The sequence below is a fragment of the Pelodiscus sinensis genome, chromosome 3, assembly GCF_052426305.1.
Source record: "Pelodiscus sinensis isolate ZL-2025 chromosome 3, ASM5242630v1, whole genome shotgun sequence".
In the NCBI taxonomy this organism is placed as follows: Eukaryota; Metazoa; Chordata; order Testudines; family Trionychidae; genus Pelodiscus; species Pelodiscus sinensis.
Genome location: NC_143054.1, coordinates 200119164 through 200144839, shown reverse-complemented (window position 1 = coordinate 200144839; position 25676 = coordinate 200119164). Strand labels below are relative to the sequence as shown.

At 56.0% G+C, this 25676-nt stretch overlaps 1 protein-coding gene across 3 annotated transcripts in view; it reads left to right on the top strand.

Annotated features, from left to right (window-relative positions):
• Positions 1-3654: 3654 nt before the first annotated feature.
• Positions 3655-25676, top strand: part of PPP2R5D (protein phosphatase 2 regulatory subunit B'delta) — a 40750-nt gene continuing 18728 nt past the window's right edge. The window contains exons 1-9 of one of the 3 annotated variants that reach the window (XM_075925906.2): positions 3655-3811; positions 7548-7637; positions 16012-16204; positions 17851-18050; positions 18452-18562; positions 19648-19740; positions 20447-20577; positions 20991-21050; positions 25127-25235. In XM_075925906.2, coding sequence (XP_075782021.1) covers positions 3785-3811; positions 7548-7637; positions 16012-16204; positions 17851-18050; positions 18452-18562; positions 19648-19740; positions 20447-20577; positions 20991-21050; positions 25127-25235 — 1014 coding nt within the window. In that variant the 5' untranslated portion in view covers positions 3655-3784. Of the gene's footprint in view, positions 3812-6194; positions 6352-7547; positions 7638-16011; positions 16205-17850; positions 18051-18451; positions 18563-19647; positions 19741-20446; positions 20578-20990; positions 21051-25126; positions 25236-25676 lie in introns of those variants that run through there. The other 2 variants (XM_075925907.2, XM_075925905.2) reach the window with 2 other exon arrangements.

Genomic DNA, 25676 nt, shown 5'->3' with positions numbered 1-25676 from the left:
AGACATTGCTTTGCATGCAATGGAAGCTTTTTCATGGCCTAGAATTCCTGCGTAATTTGGTGCTGCCTGCCTTTCCATATTGCCTTTCCACAAGGAAGTGCATGTGGTCTGTAACCCTGACACTCGCAACTCGTACACCAAGCATTCAAACGCCTTCTGAAGACACAAAGGCCCTGTCTTAACTAGGGAAAAACAATATTTTTTACTACTTGCTAGGTAACACTGTGACGTAGTGGGGGTACTTGCTGGGCTGTGGTGACCTCTGCTGTCTGGGGCAAGACCCAGCAGGGAAAACCTCACTATGCAAAGGTGACTCCATACCGGTTGAACCAGCCAACCCCCCATGGGGAGAAACAAAGGGAGGTGGAATGCTGCCCTGGCTGGGGGCACGGCTTGGAGAGGGGGAGTTAGTTCCTGTCGGGAAAGCAGGGAAGAAGGAACTGGGGAGGGGGCTGGGATTCCCCCATCTCAAGGGGGCACTGAGGCCTCTTAGCCCCCAGTTCCTGTAACCAGATTACATCTGTGCTATGCTGTATCGTGGAGAAGCAATAAACCACCCTCAATTCCACTGGCAGGTGGAGTCTGTTTGGGCCATTTCGGGGTGCAGGAGACGGGGGACCCCCAACGCTACGTCACAAACACATTGTAATTGACACATGAACCAATTCAAGCTTGGTAGGGTTTGTGGTTTGCTTGTTTTTACTACCCATCCATCCATCCAGCTAGGAAGTTTTAATGCATTTACAAATGAGCTGTTGTCTAGAAAAACCCTGTGCTGTAATAAGATTGTGATCTCTATTTAACAGGATGTTGCCATATTACAAAGTGAGCATCTTTACACTTCCCACAACATGCTGTTTCTGGTAATATTATTAAATTAAGTGAAATCCCTGATTACACTCCTGTAACAACCCTGGCATGTCTACCAAATATTAATACTAAAAGGATTGGCAAGATGTGGTTTTTTTGGGGGGGACAGATGAATGTACCCGCAGTTGTAGTTTGAACGCGTTGTTACCCGCACACATTTCTCTATCCCTTCCACACTGTAGGGAAACACACCTTTACCCAGTTCCTAGGGCTCAAGGTGCAACCCTGTTAATTTACACACCCACCCTTACCCAATTCCTAGGGCTCAGGGCACATCTTCCTGCAGGTTGGCAGGATCTTTAGCCGCTGAAAGATCCTCTCACAATAATATTCTTATCCTCTATTGATTGACAATTCCCAAACAAGCAGAATACACATGCTAAGCACACGGTGTCATATTCACCAATCCTGGTACAGGCAGACTTCCCCTGTTGGCCAGGCAAGGTCAGTCTCTCTGGATCTTAGCTGCAGCATGTCACGGTCTGGTCTTAGGCTGTGTCTCAGAGATGAGTTCTTCTAGGTCTTCCCCCTTTTCCTTGGTGTTCCTTGTCTCCCTTTGGTCTTCTTCCAGCCTTTTGCTTCTTTCCTTCTGCTTCTGTTACTTCCGATCTTCTTCCTGGTCTCCTTCTTGGACCCCAGTTTATATAATGAAACCTGAGCCAGACCGTAACCAATTATTTTAGTATAACTTTACTAACCAAACATAACAAAATTACCTAACAATCATACCCCACCACCTTAATTGATTTACACCTAGCAAAATTAATTATACGGCAGACAGAAACAGTTACAAACCAGACAGAGATGGTACAGACAAACAATAGAAAAGTAAGGATATCTAACCATAGAGTGCGGATTCCACAACATTATTGATAAGCAGTTTCTTGCCAGACAGAATGGTGTTACTTAAGCTTTCTTTACCCACCTTGAGATCTGTTTCTTTATCTGGTGACAGTGGGAGAGCTATCAGGACAAAATCCCCTTCTCACGGTCTGATGTGACACTATTTTAATACAAAATAGATGGAATGTGAGTATGTGACTAGACCAGGGTCGAGACCCAAATATGGGTTGCTATTACGTTTCAAAAGGGTCGCCAATTGTCTCTCCAGGTGGCTCTGCCCCCTGCTCCTCCCACCGTTTTTGAATTGCCTTGGGTCACCAAGTCTTCCTGAATTGTCAAAATGGGTCTGCATCTGGAAAAGTTTGGGAACCGCTGCTCTAGACTTTACAGCTAATGACTGCTGCTCTTCAGTCTGGCTGCAGAAGAAGGCTTTGGTTATGTATGTATAGTCCCCATCGTATTATATGGTTCATTATCCCATGTAGAAATACTTAGACCACTTACAATGAAAGCTAAGAATAAGGGAGCTCTGTAGTTTAAGCTGACAATGAGCTGGCTTTATAGTTCAAGGTGCAGCAGCTCCTACACCAAGTCCAGAGGTCACAGGTTCAGATCTGCCTGGTGGTGGTTACACATTACTTTACATTTATCAACAATAAATTTAATTTGCCATTTTGTTGCCCAATCACCTAGTTTTGTGAGATCTTTTTGAAACTCTTCACAGTCTGTTTTGGTCTTAACTATCTTGACCAGTTTAGTATCATTGGAAAATTTGGCCACCTCACTGTTTACCCTTTCTCTAGATCATTTATAAATAAGTTGAATAGGATGGGTCCCAGGACAGACCCTTGGGGAACATTAGGATCCTAGCATGGATAGGGCCAGCTGTAGTTTTCACACGTTAGGTGCTCAAGGTAAACATGGAGGCCTGTAATCCTGCAGCACCGAAGTATCCTTGGTGACAGCTGAGCCCTGGCTTCCACTACCAATGTATGTGGAAATAACTGCAAAAAGAATCCACCTCCGAGTGACACAGCGACAGCGACCTAAGCTCCAGAGCGGACAGCACCAGGTGGATGGAAGGAGGTGAGGGCTTCCCGCGTGGACCCAGCAACGTGGAAACAATTTTTGGAGTGGGGGGAGGGGTGCTGAGCTGCACCCCCCGTTACCTCTGCCTGTGCCCCTCACCACGCCTTAGAACTGATGCTGGCAGCCGGGGCCCGGCATACGAGGCCGGTGGCCAGGACCCCAGGCCCAGTGGCTGGGCGTCACCCTTCATGTGGAGCCTGGTGGTGAGGTCAGTGGCCAAACAAGACCCAGAGCCAGTCGCCAAGACCTGTTGCATGGGGACAGCGGCTGAACAGGACCGGGGCCCAGAACGGAGCCCCCGGGCTGGAAGCTGGGCCTTGAGCCCCTGTGCATGGGGACAGCGGCTGAACAGGACCGGGGCCCAGAACGGAGCCCCCGGGCTGGAAGCTGGGCCTTGAGCCCCTGTGCATGGGGACAGCAGCCGAGCGGATGCGGGTCGGGGAACAGCAGGCCCAGGAACCGAGGCAGCAGAGGTATGTGCCCAAGTCCTGGGGGTGCTGCAGCTCCCCCGCCCCCTCTTCCTGCGCCCATGCTTGGGCCCAGCCACAGCCAGTGGGGGAGCATCTTGCTCAGCCCTGCCAGGAGTCAGCAGGCTGGTGTGAGCTCTGCCAGGCGCCCTGCTCTCCTGGGAGAGCCCAGTCACAGACCTGTTCCCCTCCCGCCCGCTAGGCGGCGCGGCGAGGCTCACGTGGCCCTGCCCGGGAAGCGCGCCTGGCTATCCCGCGCCCCTCTCTTTGCCACGGCCACGCTCCTTCCGGTCGAGGACTGGCCCGTGGGGGGCGGGGCCTCGCCGCGCTCCAGCCAATCGGCGGCGGCGGCGGCTGGCGTGGGTTGCGCGGCAGGCGACCAATGAGGAAATTCCGTGCCGGCGGCGCTGGCCAATGGCGTGCGGGCGGCGAAGCTGTTGCTAGGCAGGTTTGGGCCGGGGAGGCGGCTGGGCCCGGCTGAGGCGGCGGCGGCGAGCGGGCCGAGCGGAGCCGGGATGCCCTACAAGCAGAAGAAGGAGAAGGTGGGGCCGGGGCAGCGCGGCCGCCTGGGGCCTCCCGCCGGCACAGGGGCGGGGCCGGGCTGCGGGGGGGCCGTGTGTGGGGCCGGGGACAAAGGGGCAGGGGCGGGGCCAGGATGGGTGTGGGGCGGGGCGCTAGGGGGCGAAACAGGCTGTGGGGCAGGAGGGGGGCGGGGCAGTGGGTCTGTGGGGCAGGAGGGGGGCGGGGCGCTAGGGGGCGAAACAGGCTGTGGGGCAGGAGCTGTGGGGCAGGAGGGGGGCGGGGCAGTGGGTCTATGGGGCTGGGGCACGGGGGGGCCAAGGGTCTGTGGGGGGGAGGGTGAAAAGAGCGAGTTGGGTGTGGGGCGGGGCAAACGAGGCTGTGGGGCAGTGGGTCCTGTGCTGCAGGCGGCTTAGGGGTTAAGTAAGAAGGGGGCGTGGGGCAGTGGGTCCTGTGTTGCAGGCGGCTTAGGGGTTAAGTAAGAAGGGGGCGTGGGGCAGTGGGTCCTATGTTGCAGGCGGCTTAGGGGTTAAGTAAGAAGGGGGCGTGGGGCAGTGGGTCCTATGGTGCAGGTGGCTTAGGGGTTAAGTAAGAAGGTGGTGTGGGGCGGGCGGGCGTGGGGCAGTGGGTCCTATGCTGCAGGTGGCTTAGGGGTTAAGTAAGAAGGTGGTGTGGGGCGGGCGGGCGTGGGGCAGTGGGTCCTGTGTTGCAGGCGGCTTAGGGGTTAAGTAAGAAGGGGGCGTGGGGCAGTGGGTCCTATGTTGCAGGCGGCTTAGGGGTTAAGTAAGAAGGGGGCGTGGGGCAGTGGGTCCTGTGTTGCAGGCGGCTTAGGGGTTAAGTAAGGAGGTGGTGTGGGGCGGGCGGGCGTGGGGCAGTGGGTCCTGTGTTGCAGGCGGCTTAGGGGTTAAGTAAGAAGGGGGCGTGGGGCAGTGGGTCCTGTGTTGCAGGCGGCTTAGGGGTTAAGTAAGAAGGGGGCGTGGGGCAGTGGGTCCTGTGTTGCAGGCGGCTTAGGGGTTAAGTAAGAAGGGGGCGTGGGGCAGTGGGTCCTATGTTGCAGGCGGCTTAGGGGTTAAGTAAGAAGGGGGCGTGGGGCAGTGGGTCCTGTGTTGCAGGCGGCTTAGGGGTTAAGTAAGGAGGTGGTGTGGGGCGGGCGGGCGTGGGGCAGTGGGTCCTGTGTTGCAGGCGGCTTAGGGGTTAAGTAAGAAGGGGGCGTGGGGCAGTGGGTCCTGTGTTGCAGGCGGCTTAGGGGTTAAGTAAGAAGGGGGCGTGGGGCAGTGGGTCCTATGTTGCAGGCGGCTTAGGGATTAAGTAAGAAGATGGCGTGGGGCAGTGGGTCCTATGCTGCAGGTGGCTTAGGGGTTAAGTAAGAAGGTGGTGTGGGGCGGGCGGGCGTGGGGCAGTGGGTCCTGTGTTGCAGGCGGCTTAGGGGTTAAGTAAGAAGGGGGCGTGGGGCAGTGGGTCCTATGTTGCAGGCGGCTTAGGGGTTAAGTAAGAAGGGGGCGTGGGGCAGTGGGTCCTGTGTTGCAGGCGGCTTAGGGGTTAAGTAAGAAGGTGGTGTGGGGCAGTGGGTCCTGTGTTGCAGGCGGCTTAGGGATTAAGTAAGAAGGGGGCGTGGGGCAGTGGGTCCTGTGTTGCAGGCGGCTTAGGGATTAAGTAAGAAGGTGGCGTGGGGCAGTGGGTCCTGTGTTGCAGGCGGCTTAGGGGTTAAGTAAGAAGGTGGTGTGGGGCAGTGGGTCCTGTGTTGCAGGCGGCTTAGGGATTAAGTAAGAAGGTGGCGTGGGGCAGTGGGTCCTGTGTTGCAGGCGGCTTAGGGGTTAAGTAAGAAGGTGGTGTGGGGCGGGCGGGCGTGGGGCAGTGGGTCCTGTGTTGCAGGCGGCTTAGGGGTTAAGTAAGAAGGGGGCGTGGGGCAGTGGGTCCTATGTTGCAGGCGGCTTAGGGGTTAAGTAAGAAGGTGGTGTGGGGCGGGCAGGCGTGAGGCAGTGGGTCCTATGTTGCAGGCGGCTTAGGGGTTAAGTAAGAAGGGGGCGTGGGGCAGTGGGTCCTATGTTGCAGGTGGCTTAGGGGTTAAGTAAGAAGGGGGCGTGGGGCAGTGGGTCCTATGTTGCAGGCGGCTTAGGGGTTAAGTAAGAAGGTGGTGTGGGGCGGGCAGGCGTGGAGCAGTGGGTCCTATGTTGCAGGTGGCTTAGGGGTTAAGTAAGAAGGGGGCGTGGGGCAGTGGGTCCTATGTTGCAGGCGGCTTAGGGGTTAAGTAAGAAGGTGCCGTGGGGCAGTGGGTTGCACAGTGTGGCCCAGTAGGGGGTAAGTAAGGAGGGAGAGGTGGGCGTGCAGAGGGGAGCTGTTCTAGAGCATAGTGCCCTAGGATGGGCATGAGGCAGCCCAGGTATAAATCCGCGCCTGCGTGTGAACTGTGACACTGCCCAGGCACGTCTGGCACAAAAAGACGGTTCCAGGGGCACGGTGCGATCCCTGCACGGGGCATGTTAGTGGTGACACGACTCAGGCGCTGGCTGGGCTGCAGCATTGCATGCAGTGCCATGGCGAGGGCATGAGCCAGCGGGATGTGGTTAGTGCACGTTGCCACGACTCGGGCTCGTATCACCTGCACAGTCATGGTACAGGAACCCTCGTGTGACATGCTGCTGGGGCCTGTGCACATCTGGTGCATGTGTCACTATGACACCACGGCACAGCTGTACTGCCATGCACTGGCTATGCACAGTGAAAATACTGTCCATGCATGAGATACAGGTGTCTTGCAGGCAGCATGCTGCACTCGCGTTCCTGGCTGCTGCACATCTGTTGTTCGTCTGGCTTCTCTCCTCTACTTCACCTTCCTCCCACGTCTCTCCAATCCCAGCTCTCCCACTTCTTTTCCTGTCCCTCCCCCTTGCTCTGTTTCTTCCCCCACACTCACTCTTCAGGACCCTCCCTTCCCATTGTGTCTGGGGTGTTCATGGCTTAATTGCAGCCCCTTTGTGACTCTTGTGTTGCCTAATTCTTTGCACCTTTTTTGCTGTTGGATGCCCTCTTGTGGGCCTGGTGTCTTAGCCACATGTAGCATCAAGAATGTTTGTGCTGTAACTAGCAAAACGAATTCCCCAGCTGCGCTCCTCTCTTGGCATTGCATTACCCATCTGCGGTGGGCCACGTACAGGGCCACTGAGTGCACCTTCAAGAGTGTGTCAGTGGACGACACACTCATGTAACCTGGTTCTGTTTGGGATGTTGACAGCTTCCCATACTGCAGGGGGTGGGTTGTCGAGTCAGATTGCCTGGGAAAAGATGTATGTAGTAGTTGGACATTTGGGATGCCCCAATCTTAATTAGGAGGCGTGTTCTCCATTGTGAGTAGGAGGTGGTGTCTCTGGGAACCCCGTTGCAAGAGGCATAGATCATGGATTTATCGCTGGGGTGGCATCTGTGACAGTTAATGAAAAACTGAAGCAGATACACCCTGCGGTTGGGACGGGGGATGAGGGGAGATAGCATCCCGTGTGGCTGCAGTGCGAGCAAATTACAAGGTTCCTAGTTTGCATTAACTTAGCCCTGTTTGAAGAGGGCTATCTTAACGTGAAGTAGGAACCTTTTAGTTTGTGCCCTCAGTGTCCATGCAGGGAGTTTACAGAGTAGCCCTTTGGTGTGCAAAGCACTGCTATTCACACCCCTGTGGCCTGAACAGCAGGGCACTATGGCCAAACTCACGGAAACGCATGTCTCACTGAACAGGCCAATGAATGTGCCCTCTCCTTGTTGTTCTAGGAGCCTCCAAAGTCTGCTAAAAGCACCACAAAGCCCAGCAGCGGTGGTGGTGGTGGTGGTAAGGATGGCGGGTCAGAGAATTCAGAGGAGGTAAGCATTCATCTTGCAAAGCATCACACCTGTGCAACTCCTCTCTCGTATGGCATCTCTTGTTCAAATGGTCTCCCACAGCTCTGCTGAATAAGGTCTCGGAAGCAGCCAATTATGGAATCCTATAACGTGGTACTTGCGGTCAAAGATAGAGGCTGACTACAGCGGGAAGGTAGTTGAAAAAGACAGAGGGTGAGAACAGAATCTTGTGGCCCTCCATAGAAATAGACTTGAAGGGGAGCTCAGATATTCCAGAGCCACCTGTAAGGATGGACTTGAATACAGTGAAGCCTGGCCTGAAAGCAAGGACAATGGAGAGGAGAGACACAAAACTAGCAGTAAGAAGGAAGTGTGACTGGAACAGAAGTTTCCTTGGTATGGCCCAAACTGTTGTTGCTGGCGTGGTCGCATTCGTGCCATTCGCTTGGGAGAGGGAGGCGCGCACAAGACGAGTCTAATTGACATCTGAGTTAAATTAAGCACAGGGAGAATAGTGATGGATTTGAGTGATACGGAGAAGGTACTAGAGGAAGTGAATTTCTCACTATTGTAACACCCTAACTGTCAGCCAGAGAAGGTCTAACATATGCTAACACACATTCTATATTAAAAGTGCTACTCGGAGCGTTCTTTGCCCTGGGCGCTCGTGCTGCCAAGATAGACACATCCAGAATAGTGTCAACAAAGGGTAACTTGCTATAACAAATAATGTTGCATATTAACACCCAGTTTTTCCAGAATTGGCAGGAACCCTGGCATGTATGAATGTTTTAGGAAGGTGGTTGTCTTGGACTCTGGAGATAGGTCCAACCTCTGGAAAGCATTTTACTCTCTAGCTGAGAAGGCCTGCTTATTTTTTTTCCAGTAACTTGGTTTTTCAGACAAGACTCTCCTCATTTCCATGTCAGTCTAGCACAGTCCGATGAGAAGTCTTGTGTGCTAGGTGCTGTTCTTGGTTAATTGGAATGTCGCACTATGACTCGAACGTGGGAATTAGAGGTTGTTGACTTGTTTAAATTTAGCGAGAGGAGGAAGGGTAAAAAGTCAGCAATTCAGTGGGACTGTGTGTAATCAAAACAGAATATTGATTTAGAAGCCCCTCCCCCCCGACAGATTAACATATTCAATGTGTAAAGAGGTCAAGCCACATCTCTAGTGACAGTCGTGGCCCCTTCTGAAGATAGTGTTAAAGCTTATGCCTAAACCGAGGTGTATTCAAAACAGACTCTGAAGTGAGAGCTTTTTGCCTTGGGGACTCCTGTTTAGTGATCTGCGTGCTCCTGTCCATTTTAGTCTCAGCTGGTTGCTCCCCACTTCTTTCCCTGGCTGGGTTTTCCCCTTTTTGCGTGGGTACCGTTTTAAAAACAATTTCCCTCCATCGTTCCCCCGGCTAGAAGGAGGCAAGCCGTGGGAGGTCAGCATTGTCTCTTGCACAGCAGCCTTGCTCCTTGGATCCCTCAGCACTTCACAGAAGAACGCAAGTCTCCTGTGTTCTAACACAAAGGTGGCCAACAACAATCCGAAGTTACCGAATGAATGCTGGACAGTTCCCCCGCAGGGCTGCGTTCTTAGGACCAAGCGATGCAGTAGGAGGGTATAAATAGCATTGCTCACAAGCTTCCTTTGGAGACCCAAAAGGCAAATGAATGATGGTTCCTATGACTGTAGAAGAGCCCTAGAATAATTTAAAAACAGCCCCCCACAAATACCCAGCTCTCCCTGGTAATAAGGCAAGGAGGAGGGAGAAGCAAGTTGGTTCCTCCCTTGCGTTTCTTCTTCCTCTGTCTCATCAGGGTTACCTGTAAGGCTCCGTTGAACCGTTCTTCCCCTTGTGCACTCTCACCCTTGGAGGCAGGCTGCCTGGGTAAGGCACGGCTGAGTACTTGGCTCTTGACAGATCGTCATTCTTTTCTTAATTTGGATCAAATTACTTCATTCTTCCAGGGAAGAAAGTGACTAATCGTAACGCTCAGAAACATTTAGACCGAGCTGTCAGCAGACATGCTGGCAAGTCAGCCGTCCCTCACGCGTTGTTACTGCCTGAATATTTGGAGGATGGGTTAGGCAGTGAACAGAAGGAGAGGTGTGCATTGCGGGAGATCCTTCTTGTGGAAGGGAAAAGGGGGTTTGGGTTAGTGAAGTGTCCATGCATGTGTGGATGGGAAGATGTGGGTGGATTCGCGTGTTGCCCTACTAACAGGGCTTTTCATAGTTTGTCCGTGATTGCTTTGAGATAGGTAAGGCTGGTTAGGTGCTTTCTTTAAGAGAAGTTTAGTTTCCTCTTGTGGGTTGGTGGTTTTTTTTTGGGGGGGGGGGTGTTTCCTGTTTTGAAGGGATCCGTAGACATTTAAATGAGGACAGCATAGAGCAAGAGGGCAGCCCTGCTGCTCCTGGCCTCCCTGTGACCTCCCACCGCATTGCAGGAAGAAGCAGGTGACTTGCAGCCAAACTTGCCTCCCGAACAGAATTTCAGGTTCTGCATGTGGAACAAAGATTTTCCCATCAGGCTAAGGCTCTCCATAGAAAAGCCCAGCTCTGGCAGACGTTGACAGAGATGCTGCAGACCAGGACTTCCCCCTGTGAATTTTAGTAGATCTACCCACCAGCCCTTCAAAACATTCACCAATGTCAGTGATGGGAGTGGGGGGGGGGGAGAATGCATTCCTTTCTACCTGGCCAGGAGGTCACTGAACGAAGAGGAAAGCATCAAAGGTCAAGCAGCAGCAGTACTTAGTGGCACAGGCAAAAGGATTTTTAAGGTGCCTACGTTGCCCATAAAGAGAAGTGATGAGCGGCAGGAGTCGCAGGAGTAAATCTGGGGAGATAGCAGAGAAGAGGGCCTCAGGAGAAGCGGTTTCCTTAAGGGACTGGCTGATAATGGGAGAAGGTAGAAGGCGTCAGCGTAGATCTATGAGCAGGAGATGCCGCTGCTAATGATTAATATGAGATGGGAGGAGGAGGTGGAGAGTTACTCATCTCTAGCCAGAGTCTGGGAGGGGCAGGTGAAGCGCGGGTGGGTGGAAGAGTTAATGGCCTGGAAGAGGGAGGGAGGTTTGCCAGCACCTTAGGAGGGAGGAGACATTAACTCTGCGGCTCAGGAGAGGGCAGGGGGGAGATCCCCAGCTCTTGGGAGCCAGGGGCTTGCCTGTTGCTGTGGGAGTTGCTGTCTCATGCACTGCATAGGCATTTTTACGGGACTCGGTACTGCAGGCCCCGGAAAGTGCAGCTGATTGGCAAAGGGTGCGCCAGGGCTGGGGAGGTGCGTGTCAGTAGGGGCAGGAGATGTCAGCTCCTAGGGCTGGAGGAGAGGCCGTGAAGGAGGGGCCAACGGCAAATCTGGGCTGGAAAGTGTGAGCGTTGGCACTTGCAGCAGCAGTAAGGCAGGGTTGCACGCCACGGGCAGTGCGGAGAGCCCTCAGCCACCGGCTGGCGTGGGTGGGGTAGGTGGGAAGCAGAGAGGAGGAGCTGCCCCTCACCTCAAAGGTCTGGGTGGGAGAGTGACACTTGGGCTGTGGGAGTCCAGGGCGAAGAGTAGGTGGAGGGCTTGGGACATAGAGAAGTCCCTGAAAAGAAGGGAGGGTCTGAGCGTGGAGACCATGAGCGTAGCTTTGGTTGTGGCTGGCACAGCCTCTGGGCCGGAGTGCGGAGACTGTTCTGGGAGGAGAAGGGAAGCGGCCGCTCCCACATGCCCTGTGAGTCTCATGTTGACCTGCATTTTTAAAGCAGCGGGCAGTAGCCTAGCAGCCCTGAAGGGGAGGGTCTAAGTCTGTCTTATCTGGCTAGAGGAGTGCCCGGCCTCATTCTTCTCAGAGCCAGCCTGCGGCTGAGCTGTGTGCACCTGCAGAGAAGGCTTGGCAAGGTGGACCTCTCCGGGCAGTAAGTGACGAGCTCTCAGCTTCAGCCAGCCCCCTGTGCCTGCTGCGTTTTCGAGGCTGGAGACGTCAGTAGAAAATGCAGTGAGTCATTTTCTAAGTTTGCATCTCCCACCTCACCTGGCCCAGGCAGGAGTGGGTGGAGGGGCCCTGATGGGCTGGCTCTGCCAGCAAACCCAGCGTGGGACGGGGCTGCTGAGAGTCAGAAATCAGCCCGGGGCCGGAGGCCTTATTGCTGCAGTTTCCCCTAAAGCTTTTCAGAGCCTGGCCACGTGAAGGCAGAACTGCAGACTTCTCGCGCCCCCCAGCCGCAGCCTGCGCTGCACAGAGCCCCACCTGTGCAGAGGGGAGTTCAGGGGGGTGACGGGAGGCCTCGGTTGGCTTTTTCTCTAGCCAGCAACGCTTTGCTGCTTTTTGCCTCCCCGAGCGTAAAGCCTGGCCCAACGCCTCCCTCCCTCTGCAGGAGAGGCAGGAGCGGGGCCCTTCTCAGATCTGAACGAGACCTGTTTGTAAGCAGCCTGTTTGCGCAGGTAGCGCCCGGTGCCTGTCCACGAGAGAAGGGTGGGCCCGTGGGTTTCAGGTGTCTCTGGAAGTAGTGTTTCTTGCCCTGCCTCCCACAGAGTGCTTCCAGGGTCGAGACCATCTGTGGTCCTCCTTGTTCTGCCTGGCACGCCTCCTGCTGCTCCCACGCCCGCTGCTCCCTCGCGGGGGGTTCGTCTTTGCAAGCAGTCGGGCGTGCCCTGGTCTCCAACCTTCCTTTGGCCCGTTTGCCTCTCCCTGCCCCCTCCTCCCCCTCTCTGCTGCAGGCGTCTGGGGATTGCAGCTTGAGTCCTGCCTGTGCCGTTCGTTCAGGGTCTCCATTGGCTCCCTCACGTCACCGTGTGTGTCTGCCTTCCGCACGCCGTTCCCATGACTTCATCAGCTCTGGGGGCGTCAATTACTGCCGCTGCCCTGACAGCTCTCAGATCAGCCTCAGTTCAGCCTGGCATCACATGTCTCTCTTGATATCCGGCTGCAGCTCTTCTCCGCTCCCATTGTCCTTCTCCACCGCTCAGCACTCCCCTGCTGCCCTGCTCTCCTCTCCCTGCTCAGCCCCAACCCCCCCCTTTCTGGCTTGCCAGCCCCCCCGGGGATCTCTCCGCCCTGGTCATTTGTGCCTCTGTGCTCTGGCCAGCTCCCACTCCATCTACAGCCACTGCTTCCACCTCGGCTCACATGGCTCACGTGGCCTCCCTTCTTCCTGTTCTGCACAGCTCTGCCCGGGCTTGGGCCTGGGCCCTGCTCCCATTCTCTCCGGCATCTTGCCTGCCTGCCTGTCTGCCCCTTTGTGCCCTCCCTCAGGCTCAGCAGTGGGAACGGGGTCTCCTCTCTCCTCTCTCGGCTACCCTCTGTACCTCTCTGCACTGCTCCCTGGAGCATTCGCCTGGGCACCCCGGCCGCGCTCTGCCACCTCTGCGGCGGCTCCTTCACGGCCTGTTCTCAGGCGCTCCATGTGCTGTCCTGCAGGCCGGGCTCTGGCAGTGGCTGGGGCGATGGCTGCTGATTGCACAGAAAGCTCTTTCCCCTCTCTGACAAGGCACAAGAGGCAGGCCCCTAGGCTGCGAGTGCTGCGGCAGGCTGCTGTCCCGGGACGTGCCTGGACACACCCCGTGCACTGGGCCCGTTGGAGGTGCTGGCGTACAAATAAGGGAGCTCTGCTTTGAGTGGGTGCTGCAGCTACGGCAGACTGGGCTGGAGGGGCTGGTGGGATGCGCTCGGGAGCAGTGCTCGAACTACAGGGAGCCCGGGCTGGCCCAGCAGTCTAGGGGCTACTGCCTCACTTGTGTCTTGTGCAGGGAGCTTGTTTGGCTGCCCACGTTGCCAGGGAGGTGCTCAGCCACACAGCTGTCCTCCACTCGCCCTGCATGGTGTCTCCTCCCCGGAGCGGGCGCTGCCGGAGCCAGGCTGAGGGCTCAGGCTGGCCTCGGCTTCGTGGCTGCTGCAGGAGAAGGGGGAGACCCTGGAGTGGCCACTGCAGTGCCTGGATTGGGCCAGGGAGAAAGGGGGAACTGGAGTGCGCTCAGAGCAGCGTTCCCCATGGGGAGAGTCAGGACCCCTCCTGCCAGCCTGGACCTAGGTGGTCCTATTGCTCCCCGTGCAGGGCACCCGCCTTCCGGCCCTGACCCCCTCCCCGACGTCCCCCAGCTCCCTGTCCAGGGTACCCGCCTTCCGGCCCTGAGCCCCTGAACTCCCAGCTCCCCGTGTATGGCACCCGCCTGTCAGCCCTGACCCTCCCTCCCACCGACGTTTCCCCAGCTCCTTGTTCAGGACACCCACCTTCCAACCCTGTTCTCCTCCCCCCCGCCCTCCCGCATACTCCCCAGCTCCCTGTGCAGGGCACCCACCTTCCAGCCCTGTCTTCCTCCCTCCCCCCTGCCTTGGACATCCCTGTAGCTCCCTGTGCAGGGCACCCACCCCACCCCCTTCTATTCCGGGCCCCCAATGTGCCTCCAGCTCCCAATGCGGAACACTAATCCACCCCTTCTATCCCTGACCCCTCTGATCCCCATGCAGAGCTCCCAGCGGGCTCCCTTTCTATTCCTGCCACCCTCACCTGCCCCTACTCCCCATGCAGGGCACCCTCCCTGCCTTCTCCCCTCCCGACTTCCCCCACTCCTCACGCAGAGCCCCACCCTGACACCCCCCTGTCCCTGGGGTAGAATTGTTTGGCGCCCCCCAAGTGGAGCCCTGCCATTCTGCAGGGGCCAGCCCCTGTCTGTGCCCTCCCTCCTGCTGGCTCCCCATGGCTGGGGCCAGTCAGGGCGGGGGTGGGGAGGGGAGGCAAGGGGGTGAGCAAGCCCCTCCCCAGCTGTGCAGCCTGCCCGAGGGTTAGGGATATGGATGGTTAAGGAGTTACCTGATCAGCATCGCCCTTGCGCCCTTCCAGGGGATGCTCCCCAGTTACGGTTAACCCATGGGGCTGCAGCAGGGGGAAGGGGGTTCTCCAGCCCAGCTGCGGAGTAGCCCCTGTCAGCGGCGAGCCCAGCCCATCACGAGCAGCACCACGGGCCAGGTGGGGGCTGGCGCGACCCCTTCCCGCCCACTCTGTGTAAGGGGCGAACCAGTTGGACACAACGTTGACCCAGTGATCTGCTTCATTGGGGTTTGACAGGCCTAGCAAGACCCCGAGGTTCGGGTCGGGGTTAAATCAAAGCCCACGGAGAGCCTCATCCTGACACGAGACTTCTTGGGGGGATGTCAGGCCTTGTGGATAAGGGAAGAGCGGTGGATGGGGGGTACCTGGACTGTAGCAGGGCCTTGGACACAGTCTCACATGACCTTCTTACCTATAAACTAGGGAAACGCAACCTCGATGGGGCTACTATAAGGCAAGTGCATAACTACCTGGATACCTGTTCTCAGACAGTACCGTATTTTAGCGCGTATAACCCACGGGTTATATGTGCTTTTACAAACCCCGCTTCCCTCCCCTCCCCCCGTGAGGTATACTTGGGTGCGGGGTATACAATATTTTTTTTACTCACCTGGTGAGTTCCTGCGCAGCCTCCTGGCGGGGGAGCGTTCATCCCCCTGGTTCCTGCGCAGCCGCAGGAAGAGGCGGGGGAGCGCTCATCTCTTGGTTCATGCACAGCCGCAGGAACCAGGGTATGAGCGCTCCCCCGCCTGGAGGCTGGCAGCTGCACAGGAACCGGGGCGTTTAGGCTGGCTAATCCCCTCCCCCCCAGCACCGTAAATTAGCTAATATACCCTGGCACGCTTTGAAATAAAAGTCTTGTATACCTTGCGGGTTATACTCGTGCGTGGGGTATACACGATTTTTTTTACTCAGTTCGGAAAAAACGTGGGGTATATTTGCTAAAATATGGTAGTTGTTAATGGTTCACAGACATGCTGGAAGGGCATAACAAGTGGGGTTCCACAGGGGTCTGGTTTGGGACCGGTTCTGTTCAATATCTGCATCGATGATTTAGATGATGGCACAGAGAGCATGATTATTCAGTTAGCAGATACCACCAGGCTGGGAGGGGTTGCGAGTGCTTTGGAGGACAGGGTCAGAATTTAAAATGATCTGGACAAACTGGAGAAATGGTCTGAGGTCAATAGGATGCAGTTTAATAAGGACAAATGCAAAGCGCTCCACTTAGGGCTCGTCTAGACTACATCCCTCTTTCGAAAGAGGGTTGTAAATGAGCCCAATCGAAAGTGCAAATGAAGTGGGATTTAAATATCCTGCGCTTCATTTGCATATTTGTGTCCGATCGCTGTTTCGAAAAAGGATATTTGGAAAGTGAACCCGCAGTCTAGAGTACGGGTTCTTTTGAAAAGGGTTTTTTTTCCCGAAAGAACCGCGTCATGATTTCTTCAGTGCAAGAAGAGACGGTGTCTAGTTGTGGTAGGTAACCTGCGAAACTCCAGCCTGTCACATGCTTGCCTCTCAGGTTACTAGTGCCGAGACCTGGGATTCTGGGTTGTCCTAGTCTCTCCTTGGTCTCCCCTGTCAGGTCCAGCAGCAGCAGCAGCAGCCGCCACCGACCTCAAATAAGCGTCCCAGTAACAGCACCCCTCCGCCCACGCAGCTGAATAAGATCAAGTATTCTGGAGGGCCCCAGATTGTAAAGAAGGAGCGACGGCACAGCTCCTCCCGCTTCAACCTGAGCAAAAACCGGGAACTGCAGAAACTCCCTGCCCTCAAAGGTAAGGGCCCGGCAGGTGGGGGTGGGGAGGGCGCGTCTGACGTCTCAGCTCTGTGTGGCTCAGAGCAGAACCGGCACAGGTCGGAGGTCACGTTGGAGTCAGCCCAGCTACAGTTGTGCTAGCCTTGGTGCCCACGGTACCGCCGTGAAAGCAGCTTCCCCTTCCTCAACCCTTTGGGGCCAAGAGCCCCCAGTGAGGCGCTCCAGAGGCCTGGGGAAGTGTTCCTGGCCCATTGCTGACTGGCTGCACTGATATCACAGTGTCCTCGTGCTGCTCCTGTCCCCTCTGGTGGCAGAGTAGCGGGTGGTTGGTTACCCTAGGGCCTAGGCCCCCCCGCGTGAGGCACTCTGCCGGCTAAGAACAGAGACGGCCCCTGCCCCGGAGATCACACAAGCGTATAGACAGACGGGAGCTGCAAGCACACGATGACAGTCCTGAGCGGTGTGTGAGGTGGGAGCTGAGCCCTGCAGGCAAAGCAAGAGCCTCGCCCCCCCCCCCTTGCCCAGTAAGCAGAGGGAGCCCCCGGAGTGTTCTCCCGGCGGGACAGGAGTGCAGCAGGTCCGGCCACAGCTCTCCAGTGCCAGCGTGTGCCCGCAGGCTTCTCCCTCGAGTTCCAGAGCACCTCCCCTTGGTGCTAGAGGGTTACAGAGCTCCTCCCTTTGACTGTGGGGCTGTCTGCCTTCCCCCCTCCAAAGGTGATGCAGCCAGGGGGTAGGAGAGTCTGGGTCCTGCTCAACCTGGAACCCCATGCAGCACCAGTGTCCTCCACATCCTACTTCGTTTGTCCTCCAGGCCGCTCTCCTGCTTTCAGCCCCCTCTCGCCTGGGAACCCGTGGAGATCCCAGCCAGACCACAGTGGCCTTCCCTTGCGCACCCTTTGCCCCCCGGTGGGCTGTTGGCCTCTTTAGATCTTGCTGCTTCTGGGGGAGCAGGGACCTGCCTCCCTTTCCTGCTCGCAGCCACAAGTCACACGTTCCCAGAACGCAGAGGCAGGTTAGAGGTGGGGCCCTGACCTGCAACAGGCTCGGCTCTCCCTGCGGGAGGGCGCTGTCCCAGGCGGGTCTGTTGCAATCCCACAGGACGATTGCAGCTCCAGCGAACATCTTGAGTTGGCTTTCCTCTGGCTGGCGTGGGGAAGTGGTGGCAGCACACGCTTCAGCCTGCCAGAACGCTGGTAGTTTGCCATGGGGCTGGCCCACACTGCGCCGGTCCCACAGCCAGCTAGAGTACAGCGAGCTTGCGGTGGCTACTCGAGTTGCATGCCGCCATGGGGGTGTAGACACAGCGAAGAGGAGGTGACAGCTACGCAGGCTGTGCTAAATGAGCCCCGCATGTGGACGCTCTTCCTCCAGCGTAACAGGTTCTTCTTGGCTGAACTAGTGTTGCTGGGGAAGCCACTTGTATCCCAGAACGTGGGGGGGGGGGCGTTAGAATAACTAGATCTGTATAAGGGGTAACCCTTTCCAGTGCAGACAAGGGCTTCTGAGTCGGAGCCTTAGTTCCCCGTGTGTAGAGCGGGAAGAGCCCTGCCCCCGGGAGGATCGGCATCGTGCACGCCGGGGCCCTTGGGGCTGGCAGCAATGGGGGCTGCGTACGCAGTGTAGGGAGGCGCTCGAAACTTTTCCCTGCTCCGCTGTCCCTGCCAGATGCTCCCCTCCACGAGCGAGAGGAGCTCTTCATACAGAAGCTGCGACAATGCTGCGTCCTCTTCGACTTCATCTCCGACCCGCTCAGCGACCTGAAGTTCAAGGAGGTGAAGCGAGCGGGTCTCAATGAGATGGTGGAGTACATCACGCACAACCGGGACGTCGTCACCGAGGCCATCTACCCGGAAGCGGTCATCATGGTAGGAGCGTGGCCGGTTTTCAGTGGGCGCCCCTCAGCAGGTGCCAGAGGCTTCTGTCTGCATGCCTGGGCATTGGAAGTAGCGAGGGGCGTAATCGTGGGCAGCTGGAGAGAGGAAGAGTAACTTGGTTGGGGGAAACATGGCACCCTGACCCCTTTGGACCCTCCCTAGCCATGCAGAGAGTGACTGGTGGGTGTGCTCGGAGGATGGGGACCAGGTGGGCACAGAGCAGCCAAGGGTGTTTGTGCGCAGCACACGCAGCGCTGGAGGGGTCGGGGGTCAGCCCGGAAGCTGTAACTCATTGGCCTCCGGCGGGGCACTGGGCCCTGGGGGAATGCCCGTGTCGGTGACCTAAGGGACGGCATGGAAGGATCACCCATCCGCCTTCTCGCTCACCTCAGTTTTCAGTGAACCTCTTCCGGACTCTGCCCCCCTCGTCCAACCCAACGGGAGCGGAGTTTGACCCCGAGGAGGACGAACCCACCCTGGAAGCTGCCTGGCCGCACCTCCAGGTAAGAGAGAGGCTGCCAGCCTCCTCTCCAGGGCATGGCGCCTCAGTGCAGCAGGACGCCACCTGGCCAGGGGATAGACGCGAGAGGCAGGAGTGGGAGGGGGGGACTGGGCTTTCCCTCTCCCTGCAGATACTTTTACCCTCCTTTTCCTGGGGTGGGGGGGTCAGCTTAGGAAGCGAGGCCTTGGATTCGGCAGCCTGCTGGGAGCAAGTGCCACCTTGTGCTGGCGTGGGCTGGGAACGAATGGCTCGCTCAAGGAGTGTAGCCGGTCTGGCACCCTTGGGAATCCCCCCTTTATTTTTTTCCTCTCTCAGAAGCCCTGGGCCCCTGCTTCCATCCCTCTGGCCCAGGAGGGTGAGAGGCTGCTCCCTTGAGGGAGGGGAGCCAGCACTGCTGCTGCCTCCCCAGGTGGCTCAGGCCTCCTCACTGGGTGGGCCCCTCGGTCCCATGAGAGCTGTGCTGGACACCCGCCCGCTGACTTAACGCTTCCACGGCCAAAAATCATTCTGAGCCAAGCCGAGTGGGACAAACCCTTCAGGAGAGAGGCGGGAGCACAGACTTTTCATGGTGCCCACCACGCCAGAGTTCCTCGGGCGTGGACACGGCTGCCGACGGGAAGCTGGGGAAAGGGTCGTGGAAGCAGCAATAAAAAGTCACCCAGTAACAGCACCGAGAGCCGGCTCAGAGCACTTGATCAGATCAGGTTCTGCAAGTGCCCACGCACAGAGATGCTATCTCTTAGCAGAGGGCTGTTTGAACTAGCAGACACCGGCGGGAGACGAGCCAGTGGCTGGAAGCTGAAGTGAGCTCGCAGTTTTGTAACCGTGTGGGGTAATCACCCGTTGGTGCAGTGTGCGTAGGGGCGGGGCTTGGGCTCGGGCTCGGAAAACGTCTCCCCTGTGAGCACATTAAACGGTGAATTGTTCCCTGGCACATTCGCACCGGTGGCTCCAGCTGTAGCAAGCCGCCTGGTGCATCTTTAGCCTTTTACAGATCGCGTGGGAAAAGGAACATGGCTGGCGGGCGTAAAACATGAGGAATTAAGTAAAGCTTGTTTCAAAAAACCCAACCCTTGCTCTCCACAGCTGGTGTATGAATTCTTCCTGCGGTTCCTGGAGTCGCCCGACTTTCAGCCAAATGTAGCCAAGAAATACATTGACCAGAAGTTTGTATTGTCAGTAAGTAGTTCTAGCTGCCCCTCCCCCCGCCTGTGTGAAGGGGCCTTTGGCCGGCCTGCTGCAAACCGCTGCCCAAGCGGCCCCATGGCCCTGTCAGAGGGGTACGTAGGAGGCAGCTCGGCCTTCCTTTCTGCCCTCGCCGGGGGAGCACTGGGGGGTGCTCAGGGCTGGGTCGCTGTCTTTGAAGCACTCTAGACTCTTGTTCCCAAGAGAAGGGCCCTGGGGGCAGGGAGAGGAGCCAGGGTGGCCCTGCCCTACAGCTGGCCTGCGGGAGGAACCGCATGAGGCGAGGCAGACGTCTGCACTGCGACTCAGGAGCCTGGCTCTGCTGCAGGAGCCTGAGCAGCTGCTAGCGACGCAAAACGTGCCTGATCGTGGGGAGGCAGCAGCATGGGGGGAGCAGCCTCTGTCCATGGCAGGCCCAGGCTCACTGCAGACAGAGGCTGCTCATTGGGGTTCCAGCATAGCTCCTGTCTGTGGCGAGGTCAGCCCCCTGCGGATGGGGCTGCTGCTGCCTCCGATACAGAGGCAGCAGTGCTGGGTGGCAGGGGCCTTCCCGGGAGTGGGGCCAAGAGCGCGCTGGCTGCCAGCCTCCCCCCATGCCTCCCCCCTCCCAGGACTACCAAATAATCATGTAACCACTACGTTTTGATGCTGTTACACGATTATTCAGTTCATCGATATCTAACGTCCCTGCCACCCGCAGCTGCTGGATTTGTTTGACAGCGAAGATCCCAGGGAGCGAGACTTCCTGAAGACCATCTTGCACCGGATTTACGGGAAGTTCCTGGGCCTGCGAGCGTATGTGAGGCGGCAGATCAACAACATATTTTACAGGTGAGCCACTCTGCCAGGCCCAGCAGCGCGGGGAAGCCCAGCCGGCCCATTCCTTCTGTTCCCGATCCCGCCAGTGAGCGGCTGAGTCAGGTCCTGGCTCCGGACGGGAGGACAGTACTTCCTTGTGGCACAAGGGTAGTGAGGATTGGGCAGCACAGCAAGTCTCTGCCTGATGTAGGAAATGGTCGGGCTTTCCTCCCCCATCGTGCTGCCAAGCAGCCCACCCTTCCGTTGGGGCCGATCCCTTACCCTCCCTCGTGTAGCACGTCATGCGGCGTGGCCAATACCGTCCTCTCCCTGAATCCTCCGTCCTCTCTTACTGGGAGGTGCTCAGAGATGCTCCCCTTCTCCCTGCTGAGCTGTGTCCTGTGCCAGGCAATGACTCCTCTCCCATCCTCGTCCCTTTTTCTCAGGTTTATCTATGAAACAGAGCATCACAATGGGATTGCAGAGCTGCTGGAGATCTTGGGCAGGTAAGGGCATGTCACCCCTGCTGCGTTAGACCCAGGGCTTCGAGCAAGCCCAGTGTATGGTCTGGTGTAGCAGGAGCTTACCCAATCTGCTGTCGGGTCCATCTGCTGCCTCAGTTTCTAGGATGTAGAGATGGGTTCCCCGCCCCTGATTTAAGGTGTCAGAAACTGAGGCCCGGGGGCCAGATGCAACCCCTGGCTTGCCTGGATCCGGCCCTCGAGGCTCGGAGGTCCCGCCCAGCAATGGGGGATCTACTGGCCTTGGGCCCCTCTAGGTTCTGGTGTGCGAGGGAAATGTGTGGAGAGTCTTTCTCCTCCTCAATCAGGAGCCATGTCAGTCAGGGTTTGGTTTTTCTTTTTTACTTCTAACTTGCATGTGGCCCTGACTGATTTTTCTGTGGGTCAGCGGCCCCGACCCAAAAAGGTTCCCTACCCCTGCCTTAACTGGATCTTTCTTGGAGCAGCTGGTTCTGGAGCCCTCAAGAGGAGATGCAATTCTTGATTTATCCTAGAGGAGCGCAGGATCTGGTCCAAGAGGTGACTGTAGCTGGACTGCTTGGAAATAGGGACCGTAATGTCATTTAATTATAACATCCCTGTGGTGGGAAAAACACCTCAGCAGCCCAACACTGTGGCATTGAATTTCAGAAAGGGGAACAACACAAAAACGAGGAGGTTAGCTAAACAGAAATGAAAAGGTCCAGAACCAAATGTAAAATCCCTGCAAGCTGCATGGAGACTTTTCAAAGACAATAGAGACCCCAAATTACAAAACATAATACGAAAACCAAACCAGTGCCACCGTGGCTTACCGGCCAAGTAAAAGCAGCAGCAGTGAGAGATAAAAAGCCATCGTTTAGAAAGTGGAAGTTAAATCCTAGTGAGGAAACTAGAAAGGAGCAGAAACTCTGACAAGTGAAGTGAAAACCTAGAATTAGAAAGGTCAAAAAGGAATTTGAAGAGTAACTAGCCAAAAACTCAAAAAGTAATAGCAAAATATTCGTTAAGTACTTTAGAAGCAGGAAGGCTGCTATATAACCACTGGGGCCCTTGGATGATTGAGATGCTAAAGGAGCACTTGAGGACAATAAGGTCACTGCAGAGAATCTAAATGAATTTTGCATTGGTCTTCATGGCTGAGTGTTAGGGAGATTCCCAAACCTGAGCCATTCTTTTTAGGTGACACATCTGAGGAATTGTCCCGGATTAAGGTGTCCTTAGAGGAGGTTTTGGAACAAATTGATACACTTAACAGGATCAGACGGCATTCGCCCAGGAGATCTGAAAGAACTCAAATGGGAAATTGCAGAACTAATAACTGTGGTTTGGAACCTACCCTTTCAATCAGCTTCTGTACCAAATGATGGGAAGATCGCTAATCTGACACCACTTTTCAAAAAGGGCTCTAGCGGTGATCCTGGCAGTTACAGACCAGTAAGCCTAATGTCAGTACTGGGCAAATTGGTTGAAACTATAGTAAAGCACAGAATTGTCGGACACACAGATGAGCATAGTTTGAGGAAAAGTCAACATGGTTTCTGTAAAGGGAAGTCATGCCTCACTGCTCTAGAATTCTTTGAGGGGTCAGAAGCATGTGGACAGAGGGGATCCAGTGGATATAAAGAGGCAGGTATTTAACTAATTGGGTAGTTGATAGAATTTTTATCAATGAGTCGATCGGCAGCCTGGCTCAGTCCCGGCTCGCACCAGGTGCGATTTAAAAGGCAGTAGGAGCTGAGCAGCCTGCCGCGCCCCCCCCCCCCCCCCCCCCCCCAGCTCCTACTGCTTTTTAAACTGCAGCGCTGCAGCGGGGTGTGGGCCTGCCATGAGCCGGGACTGAGCTGGGTTGCCTGCCAGGCTCCTCCTACATTTTAAATGCAGAGCCTGTGGTGCCGCCTCTCCCGCACTGCTTCCTCTACCAGAGGCAGCTTCGGGGGGCAGGGGCTGCTGCCGGCTCCCCCCAGCACTGGCTTCTGTCCTGCCTTCCCCGCATTGCCTCTGAAACAGAGGCAGCAAGGGGGGTGGGAATGCAGGTAGTTGACTTTACCTGATAAGCCTAGTTTTATCGGGTAGTTGACTAGGCGATTACGCCCTCACATCCCTACTCCAGTGTACTCCGATTTCAAGAGAGCCTTTGACAAAGCCCCTCACCAAAGGCTCTTATCCCATGCCAGCTTACTTTGATTAAGAGGGAAGGTCCTGTCATGGACTGAGAACTGGTTAAAAGACAGGAAACAAAGGGAAGGAATAAATGGTCAATTTTCAGAATGAAGAGAGGTAACTAGTGGCGTCTCGGGGTCCATACCGGGATCAATACTATTCAAGATAGTCATACATAATCTGAAAAAAGGGGTAAACAGTGAGGTGGCAAAATTTGCAGGAGGAGACTAAACTGCTTACGATAGTTATGTGCAAAGCAGACTGTGAAGAGCTTCAAAAGAATCTCACAAAATTAGGTGGCTGTGCAACAAAATGGCAAATAAATTCTAACGTTGATAAATGCAAAGTACTGCACATTGGAAAACATAATCCCAACTATATGTATGAAATGATGGGGACAAAGTTAGATCTTGGAGTCCCTGGGGATAGTTCTCTGCAAACATCTGCTCAATGTCCAGCAGCAGTCAAAAAAGCAAATAGAATGCTAGGAATACTTAAAAAAGGGATAGAGAATATCCTATTGCCTCTGTGTAAGTCCCTGGTGCATGCATATCTTGAATACTGCCTGCAGATGTGGTCACCTCAGCTCAAAGATATATTGGCACCAGAAAATGCTCAGAAAAGGGCAACAAACATGATTAGGGATTTGGAATGGCTACTGTATGAGGAGAGATTACTAAAACTGGGATTTTTCAGTTTCCAGAAGAGGAGATTAAGGGGAGATACGGTTTTATAGATCTCTATCCTAACAGACACGGAGAAAGTAAATAAGGAAAAGTTATTTACTTGTTTCCATAACATAAAAACTAGGGATCACCAAATTAAATTAATAGGTAGCGGGATCCAAACAAATATAAAAGGGTGTATTTCTTCACATACTGCACAGTCTATCTGTGGAACTCCTTGCCAGAGGACGTTGTGAAGACCAGGACTTTAACAGGGTTCAAACAAGAGCTAGATAGATTCATGGAGGTTAGGTCCATCAGTGGCTGTGAGCCAGGCTGGGCAGGGATGGGGTCCCCCGCCTCTGTTTGCCAGAAGCTGTGAATGGGCAACCGTGGATAGATGATTCCCTGTTCTGTTCGTTCCCGCTGGGGCCCCTGGCATTGGCCACTCAGAGACAGGACACTGGGCTGGATGGACCTTTGGTGGTGGTTCTGTTCTCAGCCTTCCAGCGGACTTAGCCCTCCAGCTCATTTACAGAAGTCTGTTCCTTCTAAGGTGCGAGAGTCCAGGCACACAAGTAGAGAGTGCTCCTCCCCAGACTGGGCACAGCCCTTCCTTCCCAAGGGCCCATCTTCCCTTCCCCAGCCACTCTCCCAGCTCCACCTCTCTGCTGGGCTCTGCTCACGCTCTCCCTATCCTTTGGGGCAGAGGTCACTGCCTCACCGTGCCAGGGGGCAGCACCGGAAGGACCTGCCCCCGCCTGCCTAGGTGGCAGCCCAGCCCAGAGATCTCCGTAGGGCTGGGCTTTCTGCCCTGTTGCGTCAGCCATACTCCCGTGTCTCCTTCCCAGGGCCGCCTCCTGCTCTTTTGAAAAGCATTAACTGCCAGGGATGCTCACCCCGAGCCATCTCGTTAGACGCCCCAGCAGGCCCTGACACGTCACTGCAGCGTTCATCTCCTCCTGGAGCCAAGGGCGGCATGGGGGCAGCTGAGCGCCAACCCTCTTAAAGGGCCAGCTCCCCCTGATTTCCCTCCCTGCATGTGATTGGGCTTCCTTTGCTGGGAATGTGCTCGCGGGGCACCTTTGCAGAGCGCCCTAGGGCTGGGGCCCTAGTGACTGCAGCCCTGAAGCCAGGTGCTTCCTGGCGGTGTCAGTGTGTTGTGTGGGCGTGGGGCTGGTTTTGTGCCGGGGTTGCCCTGGTGCATGCTCAGCAACACCTGACCCCGTAACGCGTCTCCTTTCTCCTCCTCAGTATAATCAACGGGTTTGCGCTGCCTCTGAAGGAAGAGCACAAGATGTTCCTCATCCGTGTCTTGCTACCTTTGCACAAGGTGAAATCGCTGAGTGTCTACCACCCGCAGGTCAGTCACCCCAGGCTGCAAACTCTTGGGCTTCTTTACAGCCGCCCCAGGCTTGGCTCACCCAAATCTTGCTGGGGGGATTCTGGCTTCCGCACAGTCGCCCCCCGACACCCAGCGGGGCTCTGAGTTGTCCGCCCCTGGCCTCTTCACTCCTGCCTCTTGCTCCAGGACAGCGTGAGACTGCTCCAGTGACCTCTGCTGGCTTGAACGGCCTGTTCCTCTCCAGCCAGTGGGGGATTTCAGCCCAGGTTCATACGGGTCTTTCGGCACTGCTGCACCCAGCACTGCCGGGCCTGGCTGACTGAGCAGCCTCCTGAGTGCCTAAACTACTTCAGGTTTAGGTTCCTAAATCAGGGAGGCATTGCAATACTGAGTGCAGCAGCGCCTAAATACCTTTCACTGGGCCTCATCCGCTACTCACTGCTGCCCGTGTGTGCGGAG